General features: G+C 41.1%; 3 protein-coding genes across 3 annotated transcripts in view; 1 reads left to right on the forward strand and 2 right to left on the reverse strand.

Annotated features, from left to right (window-relative positions):
- LOC108555517 (uncharacterized) overlaps positions 1-17448 on the forward strand; it is a 74805-nt gene extending 57357 nt beyond the window's left edge. The window contains exons 3-8 of the mRNA XM_017911183.1: positions 1446-1576; positions 14979-15243; positions 15962-16128; positions 16224-16496; positions 16583-16856; positions 16932-17448. Of these exons, the coding sequence (XP_017766672.1) occupies positions 1446-1576; positions 14979-15243; positions 15962-16128; positions 16224-16496; positions 16583-16856; positions 16932-17284 (1463 nt within the window). The 3' untranslated portion in view covers positions 17285-17448. The remainder of the gene's footprint in view (positions 1-1445; positions 1577-14978; positions 15244-15961; positions 16129-16223; positions 16497-16582; positions 16857-16931) is intronic.
- A 279-nt stretch (positions 17449-17727) lies between these two features.
- On the reverse strand, positions 17728-19188 carry thoc6 (THO complex subunit 6). Its single transcript, XM_017911209.1, has 5 exons — positions 19045-19188; positions 18612-18839; positions 18370-18537; positions 18147-18309; positions 17728-18048 (listed from the first exon to the last, which is right to left on the reverse strand). The coding sequence occupies exons 1-5, from the start codon at positions 19179-19181 to the stop codon at positions 17728-17730; spliced, it is 1017 nt and encodes a 338-aa protein (XP_017766698.1). The 5' UTR covers positions 19182-19188.
- Positions 19189-19609: 421 nt separating this feature from the next.
- On the reverse strand, positions 19610-23677 carry DNAlig1 (DNA ligase 1). The gene is made up of 14 exons (XM_017911085.1): positions 23448-23677; positions 23177-23259; positions 22752-23107; positions 22506-22677; positions 22309-22435; positions 22068-22240; positions 21782-22005; positions 21411-21539; positions 21212-21351; positions 20937-21138; positions 20643-20849; positions 20362-20578; positions 20064-20299; positions 19610-19981 (listed from the first exon to the last, which is right to left on the reverse strand). The coding sequence occupies exons 1-14, from the start codon at positions 23675-23677 to the stop codon at positions 19610-19612; spliced, it is 2868 nt and encodes a 955-aa protein (XP_017766574.1).
- Positions 23678-25034: the final 1357 nt, after the last annotated feature.

Raw genomic sequence — 25034 nt, forward strand, 5'->3', positions numbered from 1 at the left:
TAACTTAACGAGGCCTATTCAATTACGCCGCGTACGCTGTGGCAGCTTTTTCCCTCCGTAGTCCAAGGAACCTCGCGAAATCCATTTACAGGTTAAATCGAATAACCTATACTTTCGAGCTGACAAAGTGTTTCAATTACCGGACATAACGAAATCCGTGAATATCGACCTAGACCATCCTACGTCTCGTCAACTCCGTCACGATCCACGCTTCCGCCGATTACGAGACGGAATTCGACCATTTTCGATCGTATCTCTATCATAGAATTTCCTGAATCGCTGTGCCGACGGACGTTATTCCCATCGAATATCGTTGCAGCGAAAAAATGTTGAAAGCGAGGAATTGGCTCGCGGTTGAATTGGAAGCATCCGAGTATCCCTTAAACGTTGGCGGATATTTAGATAACAGCTTAAACAGCGTTCGTTCCAGATATCCGTGGCACGCTGGAAACGGTACCGGATAGCGGAGCCACGACACGCCGAGCGATTTTCTAGCTCGTCGATCGGCGCGATCGAGCCGTTTCCGATCGAAGCGGTCGATGGTTCGTTAAAACTGTTTCAAGATCGTCTCGGTAACCGGTCGTGACCGCGAAACGCGATTTCTGAGCGGCGTGTCGTCCGTTTCGAGGCACGGTCTGGAAAATTAATAACCGCCGGGATTCCAAGATGATCCCGGGCCGCTAGACGGGAAATCCAAAGTCCGTAAGAGGAGACGAGCAACGTCGAGAACACGCTTGTTGGATTATACGGCGCGTCGAACGGCCGTGGGCAAAAAGTGGTAGCGGCCAGTTTTGTCAGCCACGCTTCGATTGGCAAGTTGACGTTAAACAGCCGCCGCCGAGATGAATGATAGTGACAATTCTAATTAAGCGGCTACCCGATTGAGTCGGCCCGTATTAATTACCGACGGACCCGCGGCACGTGCCGCACTCCCCGTCCCACCCCTTCGATATTTCTCCTCGATGCCCATTTTCACCGACGTCTTTCGGTACCCCTCGTGGTGTCTACGGAGATTGCCAAGCTCCACGATCGCTCAAAAATTTTTATACTCGGGATCGATAGCTTTCCTTGGGGGCAATTACGATAGTTACAAATTTCGAGGCCTAAAGGTCTCCAGGTTTAAAGGTCTAGGACACCTGGAGTCGTGAGTTTCCGATTTTCTGGAACTTGGATGGTAGAGAATTCTCGCAAGCTCTACCACGATCTACGAACGCTCCAAAATTTTTGTACTCGGGTACTATAGCTTTCCTCGGGGACTACTTAGAGAATTATAAATTTCGAGGTCTAAAGGTCTAAGACACTGGGAACTGTGAGCTTCCGATTTTCTGGTTTAAAGGAATTTTCCTAAAACTCGAATGTTATAGAACTCTCGCAGAAATTGGTTCACGCTATACGTGGGATATGTGAGAATTTGGAAATCGGGTTAACGTGGACTTTAATTGCAGGGGACCTGAAGAGGCGACACTCGTGGAGCAGTGAGGTCGACTACCAACCGGCGGAAACGGAAGCCGTAGCGACACCGGGTGTAGATCCCGCTGGCCTATCCTCGGACGACGAGGACAGAGGCTCGTACAAGGTAAGCCGCACGATCTCTCTAATCGCGGCCCTGAAAATCTATTCCGTGAAACACGTGCGCGGTTTAGACGCCTTAATTCCGCAGTCGGCAAACAATGTCCCCTTTGTTCCTCGAAATCACGACTCCCTGATCCCGTTCCGCGGAGTAATTAAGTAGCCCGAGGCGTGTACTTGCTTCAAATGGTATTACCCCCTCTGTGAGACTTTTTCGTGGCATTTTTGCAACGATGCACGGGAATCAGTCGATTGAAACGGGAACGCCGATAATTGGCTTTTATGTGGTTCGAAACGTGGATCGAATTAGCGATCTTTAGCGAGAGCAGGATTTAATTATTTTACACACGATCAGGCATCTTGCGTAATTGATACACGCGTGTATGGAATAACAATTTCACCGGCTGCTTCTTTTTTGCAATCGTAAGAAAGATTTCGCCTGGACTAACGTCCGAGCCCGTAAAATCGTTATTCCAGTCGGCGATATTTATTTTCCCCTCTGTACCCGAGCCCTCGAAATTACAGGTTAAAAAAGCTTTATATTCGCAAGATTTTAGGACCTATCTCTCTCGCGCCATCTATCGTTAAATCCACCGCGAGGGGTCGCCGATAAATTTCTTACTTTTCAATCGGACATTAAACCGCCAGTCTATCATTAGAATTTTTATTTTCCTCCCTCTTAAACGATAATATACACGTTAAACGCGCATAAACGGGAATTTTTACCGCGAGCAACGACGAAGGGTACTCGCGCTCGTTCCCCGGCCGCCATTGCTCTCGGAACTCGGATGATGCACGAGGGATGCATTGTCCCTGGAACTTGACCGCGCAACGCCACGATTTCTGCAGTTGCAGTTGTTAAACCGAGCCTCTCGGGTTTTACGGTGCACGTTGTCTGGCCGCAGTAGTAAAAGGAAATGCACCGTTGCACCGCGGCCGTTACGCATGGACCGTCTCGTGCGCAATGATCCGCTTGTGCATATAAAACGTAATTTTGGTTAAACGCCCTGCGCTCGTTCCGTCGTCTCATCGCGTTCCCATCATTTCCATGGGAAAAATGCCTCGCCCTGCCCCCCTCGGCCCGCTTTTTGCCTAAGTAACCCTGGCGGTTTCGGTTTTGCGATCTGGCCCTCGTAAAAAGCCCAGCCTTCGACCTCTCTTCTTATTCTCCCGGCTAAAACGCAACGCGGTTCCCCCCTTTCGCCCCCCTACTCCCTGTAACGATCTCCGCGTTGCGTATTTTCGGGAATGCACTTAGCTCCATTAGGAAGAATTTGCGGGGAATAATTCGTACCCTGTTTCACAGTTTCGCGAGGCTTTTTACGAACCCTTCGCGACCCCTGCGATTGCCCCCCATCGAATTTTCGTTCCGCGACGTTGAACTTACCGCGTTTGGTCTGGTGGCCGATGGAGCAAGCAGTGGGAGATGAAGAAACTGAGGAAAAGGAATAAAAGAAATTTTTTAGGTTAGGAAATATTGTGATTATGGGTTCTAATAGTAAAATAACTACGATAATAGTTTCTGTCTTTGAGTGCTTCTCTGGGGAGACTGGTCGACTCGTGAGAGGGTGTCGCGAGGGTACGTGACCCCCAATTCTTATCTAACGTTTATACGAGTGACCAAAGCTATAACATCGAAGTTTGAAAATAGTCATTTAAATCGTGATAGGTTTAATATTAAATTAATTAAGCGTGATTTTATATTTTTTTTTCATTTCGAATGTTGAAAAGATAAGTTTAGCGATACACAAAAATCAATCTGGCATATAAGGTGTGAATAAATTGGTTTATAGGATCTAAATTTCGAGAACGAATTTTTATATAAACATTAAATAGGAATTAGGGGTTTGGGCGAACCATGTCACGTACCCTCTTGACACCCTGTCACGAGTCGGTCAGTCTCTCTAGAGAAGCACTCAGATAGTAACTACTATCGTGGTTATTTTACTATTAGAATCCATAATCCCAATATTTTCTAACCTTAAAAATTTCTCTTATTCTCTCTTTCTCTTATAATAATTTAATTTTATACCAAATAACTAATTTAAACTGGCATACGATAGAGAAGAGACACAAGGAAAAGAGAAGAGTAAAGTGTTGAATATTTTAAACATTTTCATGACACATCTAAGAATTATTGCGAGTGTACTATAGCACTGTGTACCATGTCTTGTAAACCCTTGCTCTAAAATAAACTAATTCAGGAATCTCTGCAATAAATTATTAGAATTCTGGGTTCTGATAGTAAAATAACTACTCTTTTTTGAAGTCTTTTATTTCTTAAGAAAGCTATATGTTTCTTCTAATGCTTCTCCTGAGAGACTGACCAACTCTTCTAAAACACATTTGCAGTTGTACCCAACTCCTGACAGAGTGTCAAGGCTCCCAACTCTCATCGAAAATTTATATAAACGTTCATTCTAGGAACTCATACTCTAGATTGATTTTTCTCTACATCCAAACTTATCTTTTCAAAGTTAGGTATTGGGATTATGGGTAAAAAGAAATAACTATCGTTATATTATAATTATCTTTCTTCTCTCTTAAGGAAGGTATATCTCAAGTATTCTGACTGTCGGCATAGAGAGTGAAAACTAGAGCGAAGAAAAGGGGTATGCGATTGCAGCTCGTCCTGGTCCCCTACTTCTTATCTAACCTGTAAAATAAACACTTCACGCATTCCTGGAACCTCTTCGGCGCCTAGAATAAAGATATATCTGTTTCTCTTGACAGATTAATTTTCGTATATTCGATACGTTAAGACGTGTCTTATTTTCAACATTAGGAAAGTTGAAAATCGTTTAGGCTGCAATTCACGTAGCTGTTAATTTCGTAATTAACTTGCTCTCGCTCGTAACATTGCAACGTGACCGAAACCAAATTTAACCCCTTCTTGCGATGCTATTTCACATGCACGTAAAGACCATCGACCGATCCTTCGAATGAGCGCGCTGCTGCCGCAACGCAATATGCAATTCGCGTGCAACTGATGAGCGAAGAAGCGGAAATCGTGCCGGAATCCTCGTCGCGCCGCAAAGAAGCCACCCCGACGCTTCGAAAAATTCCCTTCCAAATAAAGACCCGGTGGCCGTTGCGTGCACAGGGTGGTTCTGGTTTTTCGACGCCGTCCTTCGCCGCGGGATCGTTTACGAGGCGCGCTTGCACGGCTTCTGGAAGACAGGGCGGCTCGCGACCAAGGGAACCCGTAGGAAGAGGAACGGCCGACATAAACGGCGAAGCGCCTCGCGCTCGTTACACGCGGCTGCTCTAAAAATCAAACGAAACGGCCACGGGTTTCAGGCCGCGCGATTTTCTCCGCGGACCGATCCTCTTCCTCCTCTTCTCCGCTTCTTCTTTTGCTCCTCGCTCGCGCACCAGCGGCGGGTGCTGCCGCTTCGCGGAGGCGCGATCGCTTCCGAGAAAACCGGCGGATTTCTCGCGCACGAAATACGACTAGATGCACGGAGGTTTATGTAGATGCTTTGTCGGTACGGCTCCGCTTCTGGGAACAACGCGGACAGCTACCGCGGGAGGATTGATCGGCGATTGACTGATCGTCTTGTAGAGGCTGGTTTTAAGGGCGCGTTGATCGCGGTCGCGGAGTGTAGCGCGCGCCTAGCCTCGGGTTTTTAGCCGCTAAATGGGGTAATTGTACGCTTCGAGTCGCGCGAGGTTTCTCGAGGCGGTGAGCCTCGTGTGAGATATGGTTATAGCGGTGGCGGCCAGGTTTTTCCCATCCGGCGGACTTTCTCGGTGTGCTTATGCATTCACCGCGCGAGTAATTTTATACCCCGCACTTCGTTTTCCACTCTCGATCACCGTGTTCCAGTCTCATTGCGAACTCGCCCGAAATCGAAAATTCACCATCTACGGCGAGAAGGATCGGATCGGGGCCGAATATTTGCAGAAAGGTTTATTTCCCGGGGTCTTGTAAAACTCGACGGATCAACGGAACGTGCCTTTACGACTAGCCCGAAGCCACCTTTATTGATAGCGCATCAGAGTTTACACGCGGAACACCCAACGGTCCCGTGTCTTTCATTAAGCATCCTGTCCTTTCAGACGCGAACCCGCGTAGAACCGAGGACGACGACGTGGCCAGTCGTGGAATATGACGTAATAAATGCATCGGCTAGAGTTGGGCTCGGTTTTCTAGCCGGCCCCGGAATTACACGACGGATCGCATGGCAGGCCTCTAAATCAAAGTCGAGCAGCCTGGACTTACGAGCGTTAATTGCTAGACTACGCGCCCAGTCCTCCGAAGGGACTTTATTGCACCGGAAAATCAGACACGGTACCGTTAGCGAGCATACGCGTCGCGGCCATCTGCGTGGCACGGCAAAGAGCATAAACGTGTAAATGGCTGATAATAATCCGGTCGGAGGGGCGCTGAAGGGGATAACGCGCGCGTTCCACCGCGAATAGTCGCGTGAACGCGAGTTTTACGAGCCCGTGGGCCACCTTTCTTCTGGGCACCTACACCGGGTTGCACGAATACAAAGGAATCCGTGATTTCATCGTGCGAGTAAGAATGGAACTCGACTCGTGTCTGGAGGGGATGATGTCGGACTTTTAAGGGAGTCCTGCACAGGCCCGAGAGGATTCGCTCGTTCCGTAATGCCACAGGTGAACGTTCCGCCATGGGGGATTTATAGCGTCGCTTTTAACGACGTTTTCACGACGTTCTCTGGAAAATTTGTTTATCCGTTATTACCGCGGCTTGATCCGCGGTTACCGTCCATCTCGGGGAGAAAAATAACGATACAGAGAGGAAAATTATGCCGAGTTTCGAGAGATTTAAAGGACATCGAAGGGTACTTTATTGAGGATTCGAGATGACGTCTGCAGGCGGGAAAAATTGTTTCAATAAAATCATAAAACACGTGACACTGTCTCTTCGTATCCTCTTATCGTATCCTCGGCTGATTCGAAGGGGCTGTAAATAATCCTGACGCATCGTCTTTGATACCCGTGACGCGGGTATTAATATAATTTAATTCTATCGCATGCCATAACTCACCCTAATCGATGTTCCCAAAAATAGCGGCATTTAAAATTCGAAGATGAAGCGATATCTCGATGAAAGAATCGGTTGACCTCCGGCTCAGCGGGGAAAAATCCCTCCGTTGAACTGACTCCGGTTAAATTCTCGCTAATTATCGCCTGCATCCTCGAGGCAGTCTGCCAGGTTCGCTGTAAACGAATTACGATATTATTAGCGTTAATAGCATCGCAGATTCGCGGGGACAAATTACAGGGCTGGTACATTGAAACCGCGCGGCGTTTTATAGACGTCAAAATCGCGCGGCTCGCGGAGCTCATGGGAAAAAAGGCAGGACCCGTCGTAATATCCTAGATTGTTGCGTTCCGCGAGTAAACGAAGGTATAAACGGCTTAACAACCGCTCATTCGAACGCCGTTTGGGGATCAAACTAGACGTCGTAATTACGTTTTACGAGGGTACGAAACGAGCCCCAAGCACGAACGGGTTGGGCGTCGCGGCAGTTAAAGTAAACAATATTGAAACGTCGAAAACGTGATAAAAAGATCGTGATGTTTATTTATCGGGAAGATTATTTAACAGCTACGTCGTAATTAAAGATAGAAGTCGGAAGCGTCGCGCCATCCTCGAGGTTCCCGTGGCTATCGCGAAACCTGTAGCACACTTTTATTTCACACTGTCGCTGTAATAACTATAAACCTGTAAAGAGTACTCGAATATATCAGCCACGTGGGGTAATAATCGTAGCAATATCGTCGTGGCAATTTTGTCCAAGGGTAGCTTATGCATTCGATGATCGTTCAAATAAAATATCTCCAAGAGCTCTAAAATCATCGATACCACCTTCCCTGTGATTTCTCATCGCGATAGTAAGATATTTCGAATCGTCTTCGAGGAAGATTCCAAAAGATCATCCATAGAGACCCCTCTAAAAGCGTTCACCACCACGTTGCACTCGAGTCGAGTTATTTCGTTTGCCTACTATAATTACTCCTCGGATAGCTGCGTCGCAAGCTCGTCGTTATTTCCGACTCGGTTGCGGCGGAAATGCGAATTCTAACTGATGGAAACGAAGGAGAATGGTCCGAGTAAATTCCTTTCCGTATCGACTACACCGTTTCTCGATTGCGCGGATGGAACCAGCCGCGTTCGCAACATTTCTCGCTAATGTTGCTCCCAACGGTGTTCCCGGATAACGCGACCATTAGCAAACGCAACGAAACCGAGCTACGAATGCCGAGCAACCGCGATACCGCTTCGTAATTTCGATATAATCCGTCTTCGTTCCCTAACGACACGTTCCCGCAACGGGACCGCAGACGTGGACCACCGGCATCATCGATATCCCCTTGTCCGTCCGCTCGAGTGGCTCGATTAAATACAGCAACAAAGCTTCGTTTACCCTGCTCGCCGAAACTGATTTTATAATTAACCACGAAAATAGCAGGGGTGTCGCTTACGCCGCTGACAGGGACGAGGTTGCGCACGATTACACGCCGGAACCGTCCTCGGCCAGCCCTGGCACCGAAAACGCGAGAGAAGCCGAGCCGAGGGATGGCAAAAGTGGTGGCGTGCACGGTAATTCGAGCTAAGAGGTTGTAATTAACATCGCGCGAGGAGAAAGGCGGACGCGAAACGAAAGGGAAGAGCAGAGGCGAGGGTCTCTCGATGGACGTTCGGGGAACGAGGCTACGGGAGAGAAACTCTGGCCAGAAAGGTCAGCGGGGTTAAATATTCCGGGAAGGGAACCGGCGACGACCTGCGAACACGCGAGTAAAAACGTGGAAACGCGTGACCTTTAAATCAATCACCGGTTCCGAGCCGCTCCGGTGAGACTTTATTCTCACGCTCGCCAGTTCCATCCGATCCGTCCTATTTCTTTCCCCCTTCGAATACGCGATCCTCCTCGGTCGAACATGGCACCGGGGTTGCGCGAGTAGCTCGCAATTTCGCGGACGCAGCTCTAACTCCTTCCTCGATCCGATCGAATCTTCGACCTTCGCGTGCATCTCGATAGCGAAAGTCGAACGATCATCGTGCGATCGTTTCAACGGACTCGGGGTGTCCGAGTTGGAAGAGGAAGAGGCGCGATAATTAAAAATTCGCTAATGCCCTACGCGCGTTGATGGCGTATTCCTCGGAATGATTCGGCGGCATCAAAGGATCTCAATGGCATGGGAAGTGCATAAGTCAGTGGCAACGTCTTCATATTCATCTCTATGCCGTGACTCGTCGATTCCATTTTCTGCATCTTCAGCTTCGTTATTGTGGGAATGCCGCGGCACGTTGATGCAAAGATCATCGACTGGGGTATGGTGATGAACGAGCGTGCTATTCTTTCCGTACAAGAAGCCGATTAATGCGGCTTCTTGTAGCCGCTGACTAGGTGCAAGGCCTGAGAGAGTACTGTTTATCTACCTTATACCTTTTTGCCCTGGAAATGGTAAAAACCGGACAACAACTCCGAGGCTATCTGCCATTCTAAAGCTCGGTAATCATAGTCTCCAAATGGGATTTATGGCGACCGTCTCGCGAGGGGAGGACGAAAGAGACAAACGACCCTAAACCGATCTTCGACTACCGCGATCACTCCCCGGCCTTCATTAACGTTCCCTCGTTCCGACCTACCCCATTTCCCATTTTTCATACCCCTATCTACCTGCCATCTCGAGCCACAAAAACATTCAATCAACCGAATCATCGATTCTTCCCTCCTCCGTCCGTTGCACGCAACCCTCCTCGCGCGGTATCAGACTCACCACCCAACGCGTTCCGCCTCGTCGACCGAACCGAGCCGAGCGGACTGAGCAACCGGTAGCCGAGGATCGTTAAACGCGAATCGGGTGACGAACCACGTGGTCCGTACGTTTCACGTTCCAGGGAAATTGATACCGTGCGTCCGAAGGCGGACAGATAAGATCGAGCTGGCCGCGAGCGGCACGCTAAACTAATGCCGCGCGCACAGTGGCGCGCGAGATAGATATCTTGAGAATTTCATTAGCATGATCCGAGAAGAGGATGCAGCCTCGGCTCGCGCCGCCACCTCGTCCCACCCTTTTTAACTTGTCACCCGGGGCTACCTCGCGTGTTCCTTCGCGCCACGGACCAGCCTTTCTGTCACTTAAACCGGACCCTCCTGCCCAACCACCTCCAGACTTATTTCTTTCTCGTGGGCCCGGTTGATTAGCCCGTAGATTTCTAATTACTCGTCACGGAAACGCTTCCCCTTTCTGCGGACCGGAAGGTTATTGAAACCGAAGCTAACGGGACACGATCATCCCTGCAGGATTTATAGGGTAGATCTCCTACCCTCTAGGGTGTAGCTAGATATAGTTATCGCGTCGCACCACTTATCCTCTATTCGCGCGTTTCTCTGCTGGATTCCTCGATTATGCGAAATTCTGGGGAACACGATCGAAGGAGACGAGTTGGACGCAATTTTCGCGACTCGATGCGAACGTTCTTGTCAGGATTCCCGATCTTCCGGTTCTCCACGGTCGAAGAATATGCGTCCCGCGACGGTACCCGTGGGGAGGGGAGGGTTAAAGATCCCGACGCTATCGCTGGCGAGGCGATAGTTTTCGCCTGGCGGGTCCCTTTAACCGGGCATTTTTCATAAAGACCGGTCAAAGTTTCGAGGTAATCGGCCGGCCGATCACCGGAAGAATCATCGTGCTGCGTAACACAAAGGGCGACGTATAAATTATAACGGCGTCCGGGGCATCAGAATGGCTACTTAGCCGGCCCATTCAGCGCGTAAAATCGAAAGCGGCCGGGTGAAACGTCTTCATTTTTCATGGCCACGAGTCCCGGGGTTGCAGCGCGTTTTTCCCCCGGGGCTAGCCCGCTTCATTACCCCTTCGCAAAAGAGAGAATATAAAATTCCCGACGTATTCGATCAGCCGTGAACAAATTACTATATAATTTTCCCGCCGGCGCGATTACTCACGTTAATGGTGCAATAATTCATAGGAACGCGTTTGCAGCCCCGGTCCACGGCACGGAATGTCTTCGGAGATCGGTCCACGCGAGAGGATGAAACGCTGTTGAAAGATTGCACGGATAGTCGCGAGCCTCGATTCGTTTAATGGAAACGTGTTCGAGCTGGGACCACGCGATAACACGGGGAAAAACCACGTGTCTTTTTTAATCGACCATACGCGCCGTGTTTTCCGAAAAAATCAACGTAATAGCGTTGCATTAGTTCGAGTTCACGCTGCGGCTCCCGAACACGGTTATGATTGCTCAGACGACTGATGGAACGATCTTTCCACCGTGTTTCCACCATCTTTCCACGATGGTAGATTAAAAGCTGAATTATTATCGCACCGTTTCGCGAAAAACATTTCCTAATAGGATTAGATTGCTTCCAGTCGATCCTCTGGCTATGTCTGAGAGTGCTTAGGATTACCAGTTATTTCTACGAGTCTCGAAACGAATTTTCCAGCACGGAGGATTGATGCTGGATGTGGTTAATATGATTAGAGTAACAGAATTTTGCTAACAGAGTCGACTATGGTTAATATGATTAGAGCACACAGAGTCGGATAGATTAAATTGAATCTTCAATTGCTAAGGGTGGTCATGGCTACTCAGATGTTTTCGACCAACCCCTTGCATTGTGATTTAATTATGAGAAATGTGAGAAACCGTTGGGTTCATGGGTTGAACATTGTAGAATTTTAATTGATCATTGTATACCCATCATGTTCCTATAAAATTGTAGAAATTTTCAGTACTATGCAAATTTTGCGCGAATTGAAATATGTCAAATATAATTTTAGTAGAATACAAATGTAATTCGTCTTCGTGGGGTTTAAAACTCGCACGAGTTAGGCCCCCTGTCATAAAATATGTAATTTAATTATGAGAAATATGAGAAACCGAGGGTTGAACATTGTAGAATTTTAATTGCTCATTGTATACCTATATTCCCATAAAATTGTAGAAATTTTCAGTACTATACAAATTTTGCGCGAGTTAAAATATATTATATATAATTTTAGTGGAATACGAGTGTAATTCGTCTTCGTGGGGTTTAAAACTCGCACGAGTTAGACCCCCTGTCGTAACATACGTGATTTAATTATGAGAAATATGAGAAACCGTGGATTGAACATTGCAAAATTTTAATTGGTCATTGTATACCTATATTCCCATAAAATTGTAGAAATTTTCAGTACTATACAAATTTTGCGCGAGTTAAAATATATTATATATAATTTTAGTGGAATACGAGTGTAATTCGTCTTCATAGGGTTTAGCTGGAAAACTCGCCACAAATTAGGCTCGCTATTGCAACATAAGGCATTAATAAAACGCTATTTTCAGAATATTGGATTAAAACTAGCTAAGATTAAGTATTTAGAAAGCATCGCTCCGGTAATAATAATAATAAGACTATTTCCATCTTATGTTCGCAAGAAGACAATCCAACTATCCAACTCGTTACTCGTTACATCATCGTCACAGTCACTGCTCCGACATCCTTCTCGAATCCAACTATCGACTATTATTGCACCGGCAAAAATTTCTCTCCGATCTTCCTCCCTAAAAAGTATTTTTGCAGTGGAAAATAGCGTCTCGCAAACGCAAAAACATTCCGCGGATGCACTCGTGCATTCAGACTCGCGGAGAAAATTGGCAAATGCCTGTAGCTCGGCCGCAATTTTCTGAAAAAAAGCGCGCGTTGGACCTGGCTGGCGAAAAATGGCGGCGACCACTGCGACCACAGGATTCCTGGTTACTTAGAGCTCGCGGCGCGCCTCGCGGCACGAGTCCTCCACTTCCGGTATTCATTGTTTTCCTATGAAAACGAAGCAGAGAGCGCGGCGAAGAAGAGGCCGGGACGTAGAAATTTTACGAGGCGGTCTGCCGGCCGTTCGTAAATTTCACGGTGGCCATGGCTGCTATTTATGCGAGGCGACAGCCGTAAATTTCCGCGGCGCGGTAAAGCACGCCGGGGACACGCGTGCGTCGACGAATAATTCATTTCCGCGAGGCTCTGCCCGCGGGCTAATTGAACGCCTATGAGACGAATTAATAATCCACTTTGTAGAAAGAGCTGCACGCGCGGTGATTTACCGGGATCCAACCACGTAGCCACGCTCACGGAAGCGCAATATATATTCCATAACCGGGCAAACCAACACCGGCTACAAGGACCAATGCGTGCATTCTCTCCCGGAGTCGTTATTAACGCGTTTTGCCGTTTAATAAATTCGCCAACGATGCGGGTTAGGGGTTGCATGATCTCGCGGCGAAGGGTTACAGGTTTGGGCCGAGCTTTACACCCCGTTCGGAGAGATAAGGCGGGAAATATGAACGAAACGTCTATGAGCGTGATTGTTTTATGGTTTCAGTTTCTATTTTTAATTTTTAATTCGGGTACGATATTAATAAGATTTCTGAAAATTTCGGCAGCTGCCTTTGGAATTATTAATTATAGGCAGCTGTCTATAAATAATATTCGAAGTGGTATTTGGACAAATTTTCGGGAGCCCTGCATACTCCTGCTTTGAACTCTTCTTTTATTTCTTTTATTATATTTTATTATTAGACTCGCGATTGGGGTACGATATTAATAAGATTTCTGAAAATTTTGGAAGCTGCCTTTGGAATTATTAATTATAAACAGCTGTCTATAAATAATATTCGAAGTGGTATTTGGACAAATTTTCGGGAGCCCTGCACACCCCTGCTTTGAATTCTTCTTTCATTTCTTTTATTATATTTTATTATTAGACTCGTGAATATTTTTAAATAAAAATTAGTAATAAAAGGAAGAAATAATTTATAATTAAAAAATGTGGATTTAATAATAAAATGAAAGAAAAGTTTCGAATTGTTATTTTCTTTATTGCAGTAAAACCATCGTAGTAAAATAAATATTCGATCGAGGTATTTCCATTCGGATTTTTCAATTACTTCGATATATGAATTGCAAATTGCGGATGCCACGGGCTCGCAGTTGTTTTCCCGTTTTGAGAAATGCTTCGGGTCTCGAAATTGCTTAAGGCTAGTGTCTAGCGAATGCACGTTACGTTTGGATTAATATGTTTGTAGAACAGCTCGAATACAAGCAAAATAAACCGCATTTACGAGCATTCCGCGACAATTAAAAATAGTTTCGTTTAAAATAGATAACACCGAGGCTACCGACCGATAATGCGCATCTAAGTATATTATACATAGATAATAATCGTTAAAACGTTACGGCGAGGTTAAACAAATAATATAATTACTTTCCCGCGTGGTTAAAAATCGAGATTAATTTTATCGAAATCAGTATCGTTTCACGATTCGACAATCACAGTAATAAGAAATTATACCGCGTTCTTTTAAACTCTATAGTCTAAAATACAATAGATCTATCCTTCGTCTCCTTCATACGTAAAATAGACGAAGAAAATCTTTGCCTATTTTACAATATCTGTTCATTTCGATAGATAAATAGATACAATGTTTTACCATTGAACGCAAGATTTTAGTGGATTCCACCGAATTCTAGTGAATTCTATCGAATTCTAGTGGATTCTAGCGAATTCTAGTGGATTCCACCGAATTCTAGTGGATTCTACCGAATTCTACCGAATTCTAGCGAATTCTAGCGAATTCTAGTGAATTCTATCGAATTCTAGTGCATTCCACCGAATTCTAGTGGATTCCGCCGAATTGTAGTGAATTCTAGCGAATTATAGTAGATTCTACCGAATTCTAGTGAATTCTAGCGATTTCTAGTGGATTCTAGCGAATAGGCCATAGTTCTCTACCAAGTCAGTCACCCCAAAGATAGAGTTGTCTCGCCGATTCGTTTGCTTCCTACTCGAGTCTCCTTATGCAAATTTCCCGCAATAAGTATCGTATTCACGAAGCCCGGAAACATCTCTCCGACCATGCGCACAAAGGATTTCAACCGGTGCAATTACACGCGCTTGAAATTGGCCTAATCAAGCGAGCGATTCGGTTAGCTTTTTCAGGGCCCGAAATTGCGCGAACAACGACCCTAACGAGCCCCCTATTTCAATTTCTGAATCGTCTACGCTCGCAACTCGCCTCTCGGACGTTCTTTGATTATTCACGAACCTCCGGCAGTCGGTAGTCATTCTATTTATCTCTTGTAAAGGGAAGTGCACTTCTGTAACGCAAACTAGCCACCCTGAATAGTGCTCATTTCCCGTGCAGCCGCGTCTATTTACATTCGCGTTAGAAGCACGCGTGGTACTCGTTTCGAGCTACTTATTCCAAACAGTTAACACAACGTAGCCTTTTTGCTTTTGCGAAACAAACGAGAGAACGCACGGTAGCGTCGAGATTCGTGCGAACTTTGAAAGAGAGAAAAGAGAAGAAGAGGAGAGAGAAAAAAGAGAGAAGATAGAAAACAGAGAATTCGTTGTTTCGGTTACAGGAACATGGCTGTTCGGTGCAGACGGTGGACCTGGTGGCGGACTGTCCTTTGCAGGTAGTGACACCTACGTCGAGGTCGCCGTCACCACCCAGATCGCCGACGCCCGCGACGCCCGCGACGCCCTCGACGCCCCTCGCGCCGCCGAGGAGCATGGGGCAACGGCCAAGCACCCTCTTACGCCCCAAAATCTCTTTGACCTGGGTACTCCGCGGGCAACAGCAACCTGCTTCCAACAACAGTCATTCGGCAGCCAATGGGAACGCAGGTCTGTGAAAAACAAGTACGAAGAAATAATTCGTGTTGGGGCCGATGACTCGAGGATACGCGAGAAATAAACATGGAAAACTTGGCTAGCGAGGAAAATAATTTCGCAAGGATAACCATTTGCTTCTAAAAAGTTCGACGAAGGTACGGGATCAGGCCCAAACCTCGACAGATAGATAGGCGAGAGATAGATGAGATTATGAAAACTGAGGGTAAAGGAAGAATTCGAGTGTAGAAACTTGGAGTCCAGCAATAGGTCTAGTATAGAGATTGTCAGTCAGACGATAGATTAATACGAAGTTTGGATTAAGCAATAGTTGGTTGTAAGAAAGGTTTTGCATGACATGTCCGGGTGGAGCAGTCACGTAAGAAGATTCGAGTTCGATAGGGAATAATCGAAATGCAGGAAACTCTGGTAGATAGTGCAGGTATACGAATCCGAGGTAAACTCGTGGTATAACTGGATGAGAATCGAGTTAAATGATAGCTATGCAGTAAACAACTCGGGTCATGGGATGTTCCAAATACGGAAACGCGGGGTCAAGCAATAATGTTAGCGCGAGGAAGTTAAATCGTAAAGTTATTTCCATGGTGGAGAAATGATACAGGCGCCGTGTAAGAACAGTTATTTATGAAAATTCCCAAAGAACGAATATCATAGATTATTTGCAATTTCGCCATTTCACGAAGGCCTGAGGAACAATGTTATCTTTGCAAAGGTGGGAACGGCGATCGAGAGGGCTTGTCACGAGACAGCAAGGAAAGATCCTCGAAGAGGAGTGTGAAAAGTGTGAAAGAAAAAGACGGTGGAAAGGAGAATGTGGACACGGAGAAGCGAGAAAAGAAGGTACTGCAGAGAATAGAGAAGATCGAGAGGACGGAAAAGGTGGAAGTTCAAGACAAGGTTCTTTTCTAATAACATCTTTCAACTTAGGATGGAACGTGTTAATATTCACACTCACGTTTATTACGTTTTTCCAGCCCATCAGCAAGGAGGCACTGGTCAATGAAAGATCGCTAGACAGTCCCCTGGAGAAGCAGTCCGAAAAGGAATTTTCAGGGCTGAAGGAGGCGAAGGAGAAGGAGAAAGTTAAGAGGGCAGTGTCCGAACCGTCTCTTGTATCTCGTGAGTCAACGTCCACGCCTAGTGGCCGAGAGAAACACAGACATCGAAGAACCAAACGATCTCACAAGCCGAGACCTCCGAGTAGATTTGGCTATGAAATTGCAGACCTTGATGCATACCTCACCAAAGTACCGTCTCGATCGTAACGATTCGTAACAATTCGAATAAAGTTACTGAAACAATTTCGCTTACGTAATATTCCATGTATTTTTAGGCCTCGATAGAGAAACCTGCCAACATTCCTGTTGTCCTCTCCTTTCCATCCGTCCTGTACCAGACCCAAGGCGGTACTCAAGACGAGATGGCCCTTCCTCTTGGAACAGTCGTAAACGCGGTCTTCAAGAATCAGACCTGGCTGTACGTTCAAACACCGCACGGCCAGGAAGGCTACGTTGGATATGCCGCTTGTCTACCATTAGGGATATTACCACAACCAACGAGAGGACCATGTTGGGAGGACTCTACGGACGTATTTCCTCGTCCTCTAGGTAATTTATAAATCCATTCCTGTAATATTCGTGCGAAAATTATTTTTTTACTAGTCTGGGAACTGCTGTTTCCAGGGAACATGACAGACACGGAAAAACTGAGAGATACCCGGTCAGAGTGTGGTGCTCGAGGAAGAAATCCAAGGGTAAGACGAGGTTCTAGGGATGCAGTGTCAGCCTGTGGAGAACGCAGCGTCGATAGACTGTACCTTAGGGCTGCGGCAAACGCTAGAACCAAAGGATCCCGGCACACTTTGCTCGTCATACGCAGCGACTATGAGGGTCAAGGTGGGAATGCTTTGACAGTCTCCAAGGGCGATGTAGTTGCACTACTAAGCGATCACGTTAGCGATTGGTTCTGGGTCCGTTCGCGAGACGGCAGAGAAGGCTTTATACCTGCAGTGATCGCAGGTCACGGCTTCCTGTGACTGTCGCGTTCTTATGATTTTCCCAAAATTAGTTGGCCGCTTAAAACCATTCGGGAATAAATCATTTACCATTCTATCATCTTGTCACATCATCTTTTCACTTCGTTTAATTTCTTAATATCTTTTTTCGGATAAAAAGCACAGGGCTTTTTATAGCTATTAAAGACGGCCATTTTCCAACTAACTTTAGACGAATGTTAATTGTGTTTCATTATACTTTACGAATGTGTTGTTAGTCGAATCTATTGAAAGCAGAGGACGACCGCATTACAAGAAATCACAACTAACAAATAAATACTTGTATATTTGTAAAAAGTTTTATATCATATTTTATAAAATGCACATTGTATTAATATATTTATTAAAAAATATATATGTACTTAATGAGATCGTTTCCTTCTATGTATCATTTTGTAGACTTTAATTTTAATCTTTCGCTTTTATCACGCAAACTTTAACATTAATTCGCGATAATTAAAATTTGTACAAATATCAAGGTTATTCGATGAACCAGCTATGCTAAATACTTTTTGTGGTGTTTCTTGATAAATAATACTGTACACAGTATTGCTAGAAGTTGGCACTTTTGCTAACATTTCTCCTTGGTAAGTTAGGTGATAAACGTGAGGTGCTGTACCAGCAGCTATTACTCGCTCTTCATAGATATTTGCTACATGGATACCTTCATCCGGAAGCTCGAATACAGTGGCTGCTTCCATAGTACGCATATGCCATAAAGATAAACTTGGACCACCTCCACATAACTAAACAATTATGCTATATAGATTTTCTTTATCGTTATATTATAATTGATTACACATTCTATAGAAGAAGAAAAAGAATAACAGAAGGGAATAAATACCAGCCAATCCTCTGTAAAATCTATGGCACCAATCCATTTACCTAATCCTGGTCTGGCAACTTTGTCTACTAAATGAGGGGTTAATATATTAGTGTTTTCTCTTTTTCGTAAATCCCATAACCTCACTGTTCCATCTTCGCTGCATGAAGCTAATTGATGACCCCTAAACAAAGAATTGCCTTATAGAAAAGCTATGCAATGTTAATAATTGTATGATACATACATTAAAGATAAGCAATGAATATAGTCTGTGTGTCCTTCTAAACTTCTTAATATTCTACCATCTTCTAGAGTAATTACATAAATATTGTTATCACCACAACCAGCATATAGAAGGTTGTTCGATTTGGAATATACTAAATAATTTACATCTGGTTTTTCATAGCTGTCCCTAGAAATAAAATATTGTTGCTAAATATTGTAAATTGCTGTGATAACATTTAAGATTTAACTAGATAGTCTCACTTATTAACTGGAAGGTGTATGGTCCATGAAACTTTACTTTTTGGAGCTTTACTTGAAGTAACTGTTTTCCAATCCCATCCACATATTTCTCCTGATGTACCCGTTATTAAAAAATTGTCTGTTGATACCATACTTTCTACCTGTTGATTGGAATGAGCGGTGAAACGATAATTGGGACCTTGTAATTCATTTTCTTCCACTTTGTGTGGTCCCAAAGTTTTTGACAACCTACAAAAAGAAATTTTCTAATAGAAAAATAAACTACATTTTAATACTTATTTTAACATTATCTAAGATTTCTGAATATTAAGCAAGACTTTCTGATAGTTTTAAATATTGATTATTATGTAAAAAATCGTTTATCTTTTCGTTTTAATATCAACCTAACCTACATTTACATATTATTGTCTTCTTTAATCAAATATCTACTTACTCAAAAACTGCAACATCTCCATAAATATTTCCAGCTAATAAATTATTTCCGTCAAAAGAGAACGTTTGTGACAATACGGTATTATAAAATAACTTCTGATTAACCGTATCCGACATCATTTGTTGTTCAACTTTCATTGTACTCGAAAACACTTAAGGTTAGAAAACCAATTCAGTAAAACTGGGTACATTGAGAAATTACAAAAAATTTGTTTTTTTTTGCAATCTTGTATAGTATACCTTTTCAAATTGAGAAACTTATTATTTATGGGTATATCTGTGATTATAATGACAAGCGTCATATGTATATTTCTTTTTTCATTTTTTCTGATAAATATGTAAATCATATATTACAACCCAACTAATGAAAGAACAATTTCTTCGTATTGTGATTTACGGCGTTTTTTCGTACAAATATGTATATTCGAAAATATTCCAATTGTACATAGCTACGTTAAATACAAAATAATCTATTTTATAACAAATACCATATTCTAATGATTTATTTAAAAAAAAAGTGTAAACTGATTCCATTTATTTAAAATAAGTTTAGTTAGATATAAAATTCAGTAAAAATCTTCTTCAGCCACTTTCGTTGAAGTTGCTTGATTTTTTATCTGCTCTTGATTGTTATACATATCTGCAACTTGTTGCGCAGATGTAGACTCTTCGCTAGGTTTATCATCCCGAATGCGAATAAAACGCGGAAATCGCAAAGATATCCCTTTCTCGGGGTCAACTATACCAACAGCTGCTTTATGTACAGGTGATAAAGATAAATCTGCACACTTAATTTCCCAAACTTGGACGGGTTCGAACCAATGATCGGGTTCGAGAGATGAATCGTAACGATAGTACGACTTAGTTTGTGATATTATATGTTCTTTAAAGAACTCAGTGTGCTTTTGGAGATCCTCTTCACTAAATCCAGTACCAATCTGATTAGGCAAGAAATATATGAAACATTAAAATCTTTATCTGAAAGTAAAGAAAAGTTATTATCATATTAATCATATTTACCTTACAAATACTTTGATATTCTTCATTTTCTTGATCATAACAAGCCAAAAGAAATCCTCCATAAGTTCCAGTCCTTTTTCCTTTTCCTATATAGCCACCAATAACTACTACATCTAATGTATCTCCTACGCCATCTAAATAATCTTTCTTCAATTTTAACCAATTTCGAGAACGTTTAGCAATCTCATATGTTGCGTCTTGTTCTAAAGTTTTCACCATAAGACCCTCGCAATTACCTATTAAATATTATCATATATATTTTTTTAAATAATTTATTTTTAAATAGATATATACTAACCTTTCACTGATTCATCTAAGAAATCTTGCACTTGTTCCATTGTTGAAGTATCTAAACTAGTTGCAAATCTCCATTCCCCATTTACTTCTTTGAAATTGTCTTTCAATAACTCACGACGTTTTATAAAAGGTTCTTTTACTAACGATTCTCCATTAAAATATAAAAGATCAAACATAAACACACATACTTGAACTTTAATATCTGCTTCACTCGCATCCTGTAAAGCAAAAATATACGCAAAAGTTTTTTAATTTTCTTCTTTTTTCTACATTTTACAATACCTTGCGCTTTCTTGTACTGAGTATTTGGAAAGGCAGAATTTGCTTATTTTCGGTATCCCAAGCTACTGCTTCGCAATCAAGAATGCAACTTTTGACTCTTTCTCCTCGGGTATTTTTAAATCGTCCTATAATATCAGGATATTTCGTAGTATTATTTTCTTGATTTCTACTATAAATACTAATTTTATCATCCTCTGCTAAATGAATCTGTAAAATATTTATGACACTTAAATATTCCTTCTTCTCACGATATATTTTTATACTATAAATGATTATGAAAAAACAACAATAAACCTGTGCTCTTTCTCCATCATATTTCCATTCACAAGTAAACTTCAATCCTTCGAAACGCGTCAGTACTTCTTGCACACCTTTAGTAGGATGCGCCAACATCGGTTTCATAGGTATTCCAGGTGTAATTTTGCATTTATTTGGTAATTCATTAACTCCCTCTTTTAATAAAATAGGGATTATTTTGTCATAATTTGGACATTCGCTAAAAATACATATTACATACACTATAAACTGAAAAACAAATTCAAATATTTAGAATAAAAATAAATATTTACCAATATGTTGTTTTAATAATAAGTGCAGTTTCATCATATTTTTGTTTAAAGGTATCGTTTGACATCTTTTTACTCGCATTTAAAATTTCCGGTGGGAACTTTTGCTTCGGTGGTGTCATAGTACACGCTAATGCTATAGCCTGTAGATATTTATCTATAATTATATGTTTCTATTATAATGTAATATAAATATACTTACTTGTAATACTGACTGTTCCGCTAAACCAATTCGAAGTTTACCGCCTAAAGACCGAATCAAATATCTTGCTTCAGTAAAACGACATGCTACAAAAAGTGATTGAATTTTATCCAATTTCTTAGTTAAAGACTGTAAAAAGAAAAGAAATTATACTAATACAATAAAAATATTAGCCCAAATAAAGATACATATCTTAAATTGTTAGTGCTGTCAACAAGTGTTAATTATTTATAATTTAAAAACAATATTTCCGTTTCCATGAAAAGTTAAATACGTATTTGTATCGCGATCTAAATATTTATATCCCAAAGATGATATACAAGAGATTCTTTAAAATGAACAACATTGAATGATATTAACAAATATCGTACCGCAGAACCAGTCATTTGTGCGATCTCTTTTAATTTAGCATATACATTTGATACTGTTAATGGAGCAGGTTGAAACATAGTTCTTTGATTAGAACGACTTCCTTCTGCTACAATGCCCAAATCTCCAACCACTTGGACATCTGCTTTAATTTGAGATAGAGTTCTACCAGTACATTGCGCTATAGCTTTCATTAAATTCGTTTCTGCCACACCCAATTCAATTCCTGAAACAGAAGTATATATTACTTTAAAACAGAAAACAATATATGTATGTAATACTACTTACCTTCATAAGCAGGTGCTAACTGATTGAGACATAAATATATGCTTGGAACTAAATCATCTGGACTTAAAACCATAACAGATCGGAAATAATTTGATAAAATTTCTATCATCTTTAATCGAGCACTAGTATTTTCAATCAGTTCTAGTGTACGTGTCAACGCAATGTATGGTACCCTATAAAAAATGAAACGATTTTTTTTATCAGTGCAAATATAATATACTATGAAAAATACAATACACACTTTTCACCCTGTTTCCAACATGCATCATTTATCGGATCATAATTTGAGATACTAGGATTATAGGAATGATTGGAAGACTTTTTTTTATCTTCATCAGTATTCTTTGTATCTTCTTTCTCTTTTGGAGCTAAAAATATTAATTATGTCAAGGTAATTATTTATTTACTTATTTATTGACACAATAGTAAATTAAATACCAAAAAAATTATGGATTTTCTTAACAGGCTTTTCTGTACTGTGTTCTTCTTCCTTTTCTTCTTTTCCATTTTTTTCTGTACTGTTTGATGCCGTTTCATTAGATTTTTCGTTTTTATTAACTGAATGTTTCCTTTCTGTATCAAGATTTTCTTTTTGTGGGCTATCAGGCAACTATGAATTATTATGTATAAATGTTAACAATTATATCCATTTACACATCAAGATATTTATAGAATTATACATACTACAATATGCTCCTCTTCATCACTAGAATCATCAACAGGTGCTATTATTCTTGACCTTTTTTTAACAACTTTTTTTTTACTATTTTTTAAATTTGATTTACTTTTTATTTCTTGAGGAGAAGACTTTGAAAATTCAGGACTTGATTCAGGTTTATTTTCTGTAATCATTTCATTTTCTTTTTGTTCCACCACATTTAACTTGTCATTTAATTTCCTTTTCGTATTACTCTTCTTCGAAGTTTTTGTTCCTTCATCATCTTTCTTTTTCCTTTTAGAAACAGTATGTGGGGTTTTAGCTGTTTTCTTTTCATCTTTCTTAGCTGTAAGAGCAGGCGATAGTTTAATTTTTGGTGTTCCTGAAATGTAAGTATAATATCAAGAATGTTGAAAAACTAAAATTGTACTCAATCAGTTGCACATTTTACCATTTGCTTTCTTCAATGGTGAAGGAGATTTCACTGTTGACTTCTCTTTCACAGAATCTTCAAATTTTTTGATAGGAGAAGGACTAAAAGAAATTGTGATGAACATCTTACATGAATATCTTACATTATTTTATCTATCAATAAAAACAAAAATTTCAAAATTGTAAGAGATAATCTTATACTAATAACTCTTACTACTTTGAAAAAGAAAACTATAGTACATTATTTAAGGCACTTCATAATAGTCACTCATGTAATTCAATTTAATTACCTGGTACTTTCGATGCTACTCCCGCTTTCGTTTCTTTTTCGTTTAGCATTTCCTGGACTGTCTTGATCTTCGTTTTTAACAACTTTGCTGTCACTGTGTATTCGATTAACATTATTTATAATTGAATAAAGAAAATTATTTAATTTCGATTGTTTGTGTATAAATATCATACGTGAACAATTGTTACTAAATTCATTTAATTTCACATTAAGTGCAATGCGACGAAACATAATCATAATCTTATAAATAATTAACGTACCTTACATTAGTAGATTCAGTTTCATGTTTCGCATTTACCTTTGTGAAAAAAGACCTGTCAGATGATAAAAAAAATCAAAAACAAATTGAATTAGTGCTCAAACTTATGTTTACTTAAATACAATAATAAGAATTAAATCAATAAGAATTAAATTCTTAACTTTTTAAGGTTACATACATTATACTACGTTGTGCCATTTTGAGACTCAATTTCCTTAAGCTGTTCCCGCGTAAATTCTTCGAGGACCATACATACGCATTACAAAATATTGACCAAATTTTATTTTACTTAAAATCAAGAATATTAAAAAGTAACGAGAATTTTATTTTTCATATTATGTATATATATATTTTTTTTAAATTTTAATTAACCATAGAAAGGATAAAAAAACATCCATATTTTATTTTCATTACTATATTTCTCATGTTTCTTGAAATCCAAACACATCTATTTATTATCTATTGATAACATAATACAATAAATATCCGCATTATCCTAAAATTAACAAAATATCTTCCTTTTTTTCTTCTTGTATTCCTTGGTCTAAAATGTGCAATTTTTTTTTGAAGCTTCTTTCCAAATATTTGTTCTTAAAATTTAAATGCAGTATCCCTTATAACAACAAACAGCCTTAGCCAATAGTGTATTCGGTGTTTAAAAAGTAAAGCGGACAAATGAAAATCATTGATAACGTATAGATTATATAAAATACTAAAATATCGAGTTCAATAGCAAGAGCATATTGGAGCAAAAACGGGAAGGAGGGCAACATTTGATCTTTTTTTTTTCTTCAATTTCGTACGCGCCTCTAATAAAAATAAAAATAAAAATAGTAACAGTAAATAGAAAATGAAAAAAGAAAAGTTATACGACAAAGGCAAGATACATTTGCGTCCGACTTTTATTGTTCAAGTTTATCTATGGTTTATGTTAAATGTGTTAGTGTTATTCCTCTAAGGATCATTGAGTTATCATTTAATAATTTACATTTCGATCCTATACATTAAATTGTGAAGTGTGAGTCCTAAAGAAAATTCTTACCATGACAGTTCCCTTTATGATCCAATATGGACTAAACTTTTTGTAATATTTTCGTGATACTTTCCACTTTTTTTTCTCAATCATTTTATAAACAGCATAAGATTGTAGATTCTCTTGTACAAATTTTCATTTTTTTATATCTCTTTTATTAACAGTTTGAATTATCTTAGAGCTAATTTATTTTTATATTTGAAAATATAGCTTGTTAAGAAAGACAAAAGTATATGTAACAAATTTTATGATTACCATTAAACCAATTTAAATGAAGATAACTGGAAGTAATAGAG

The sequence above is a fragment of the Eufriesea mexicana genome, unplaced genomic scaffold, assembly GCF_001483705.2.
Source record: "Eufriesea mexicana isolate 0111107269 unplaced genomic scaffold, ASM148370v2 scaffold474474834, whole genome shotgun sequence".
NCBI lineage: Eukaryota > Metazoa > Arthropoda > Insecta > Hymenoptera > Apidae > Eufriesea > Eufriesea mexicana.

Bases quoted from the DNA above. Each gene is read 5' to 3' on its own strand.
- thoc6 (XM_017911209.1), bottom strand. From the start codon at position 19,181: ATGAAAGTTGAACAACAAATGATGTCGGATACGGTTAATCAGAAGTTA. The intron at 18,538-18,611 runs GTGAGACTATCT...TTTTATTTCTAG, and splicing joins ATACACCTTCCAGTTAATAA to GGACAGCTATGAAAAACCAG. The intron at 18,049-18,146 runs GTATTTATTCCC...ATAATTGTTTAG, and splicing joins ATTTTACAGAGGATTGGCTG to TTATGTGGAGGTGGTCCAAG.
- DNAlig1 (XM_017911085.1), bottom strand. From the start codon at position 23,677: ATGTTTCGTCGCATTGCACTTAATGTGAAATTAAATGAATTTAGTAAC. The intron at 21,540-21,781 runs GTACGATATTTG...TTCTTTTTACAG, and splicing joins CACAAATGACTGGTTCTGCG to TCTTTAACTAAGAAATTGGA. The intron at 20,850-20,936 runs GTTTATTGTTGT...AATATTTTACAG, and splicing joins ATGATGGAGAAAGAGCACAG to ATTCATTTAGCAGAGGATGA.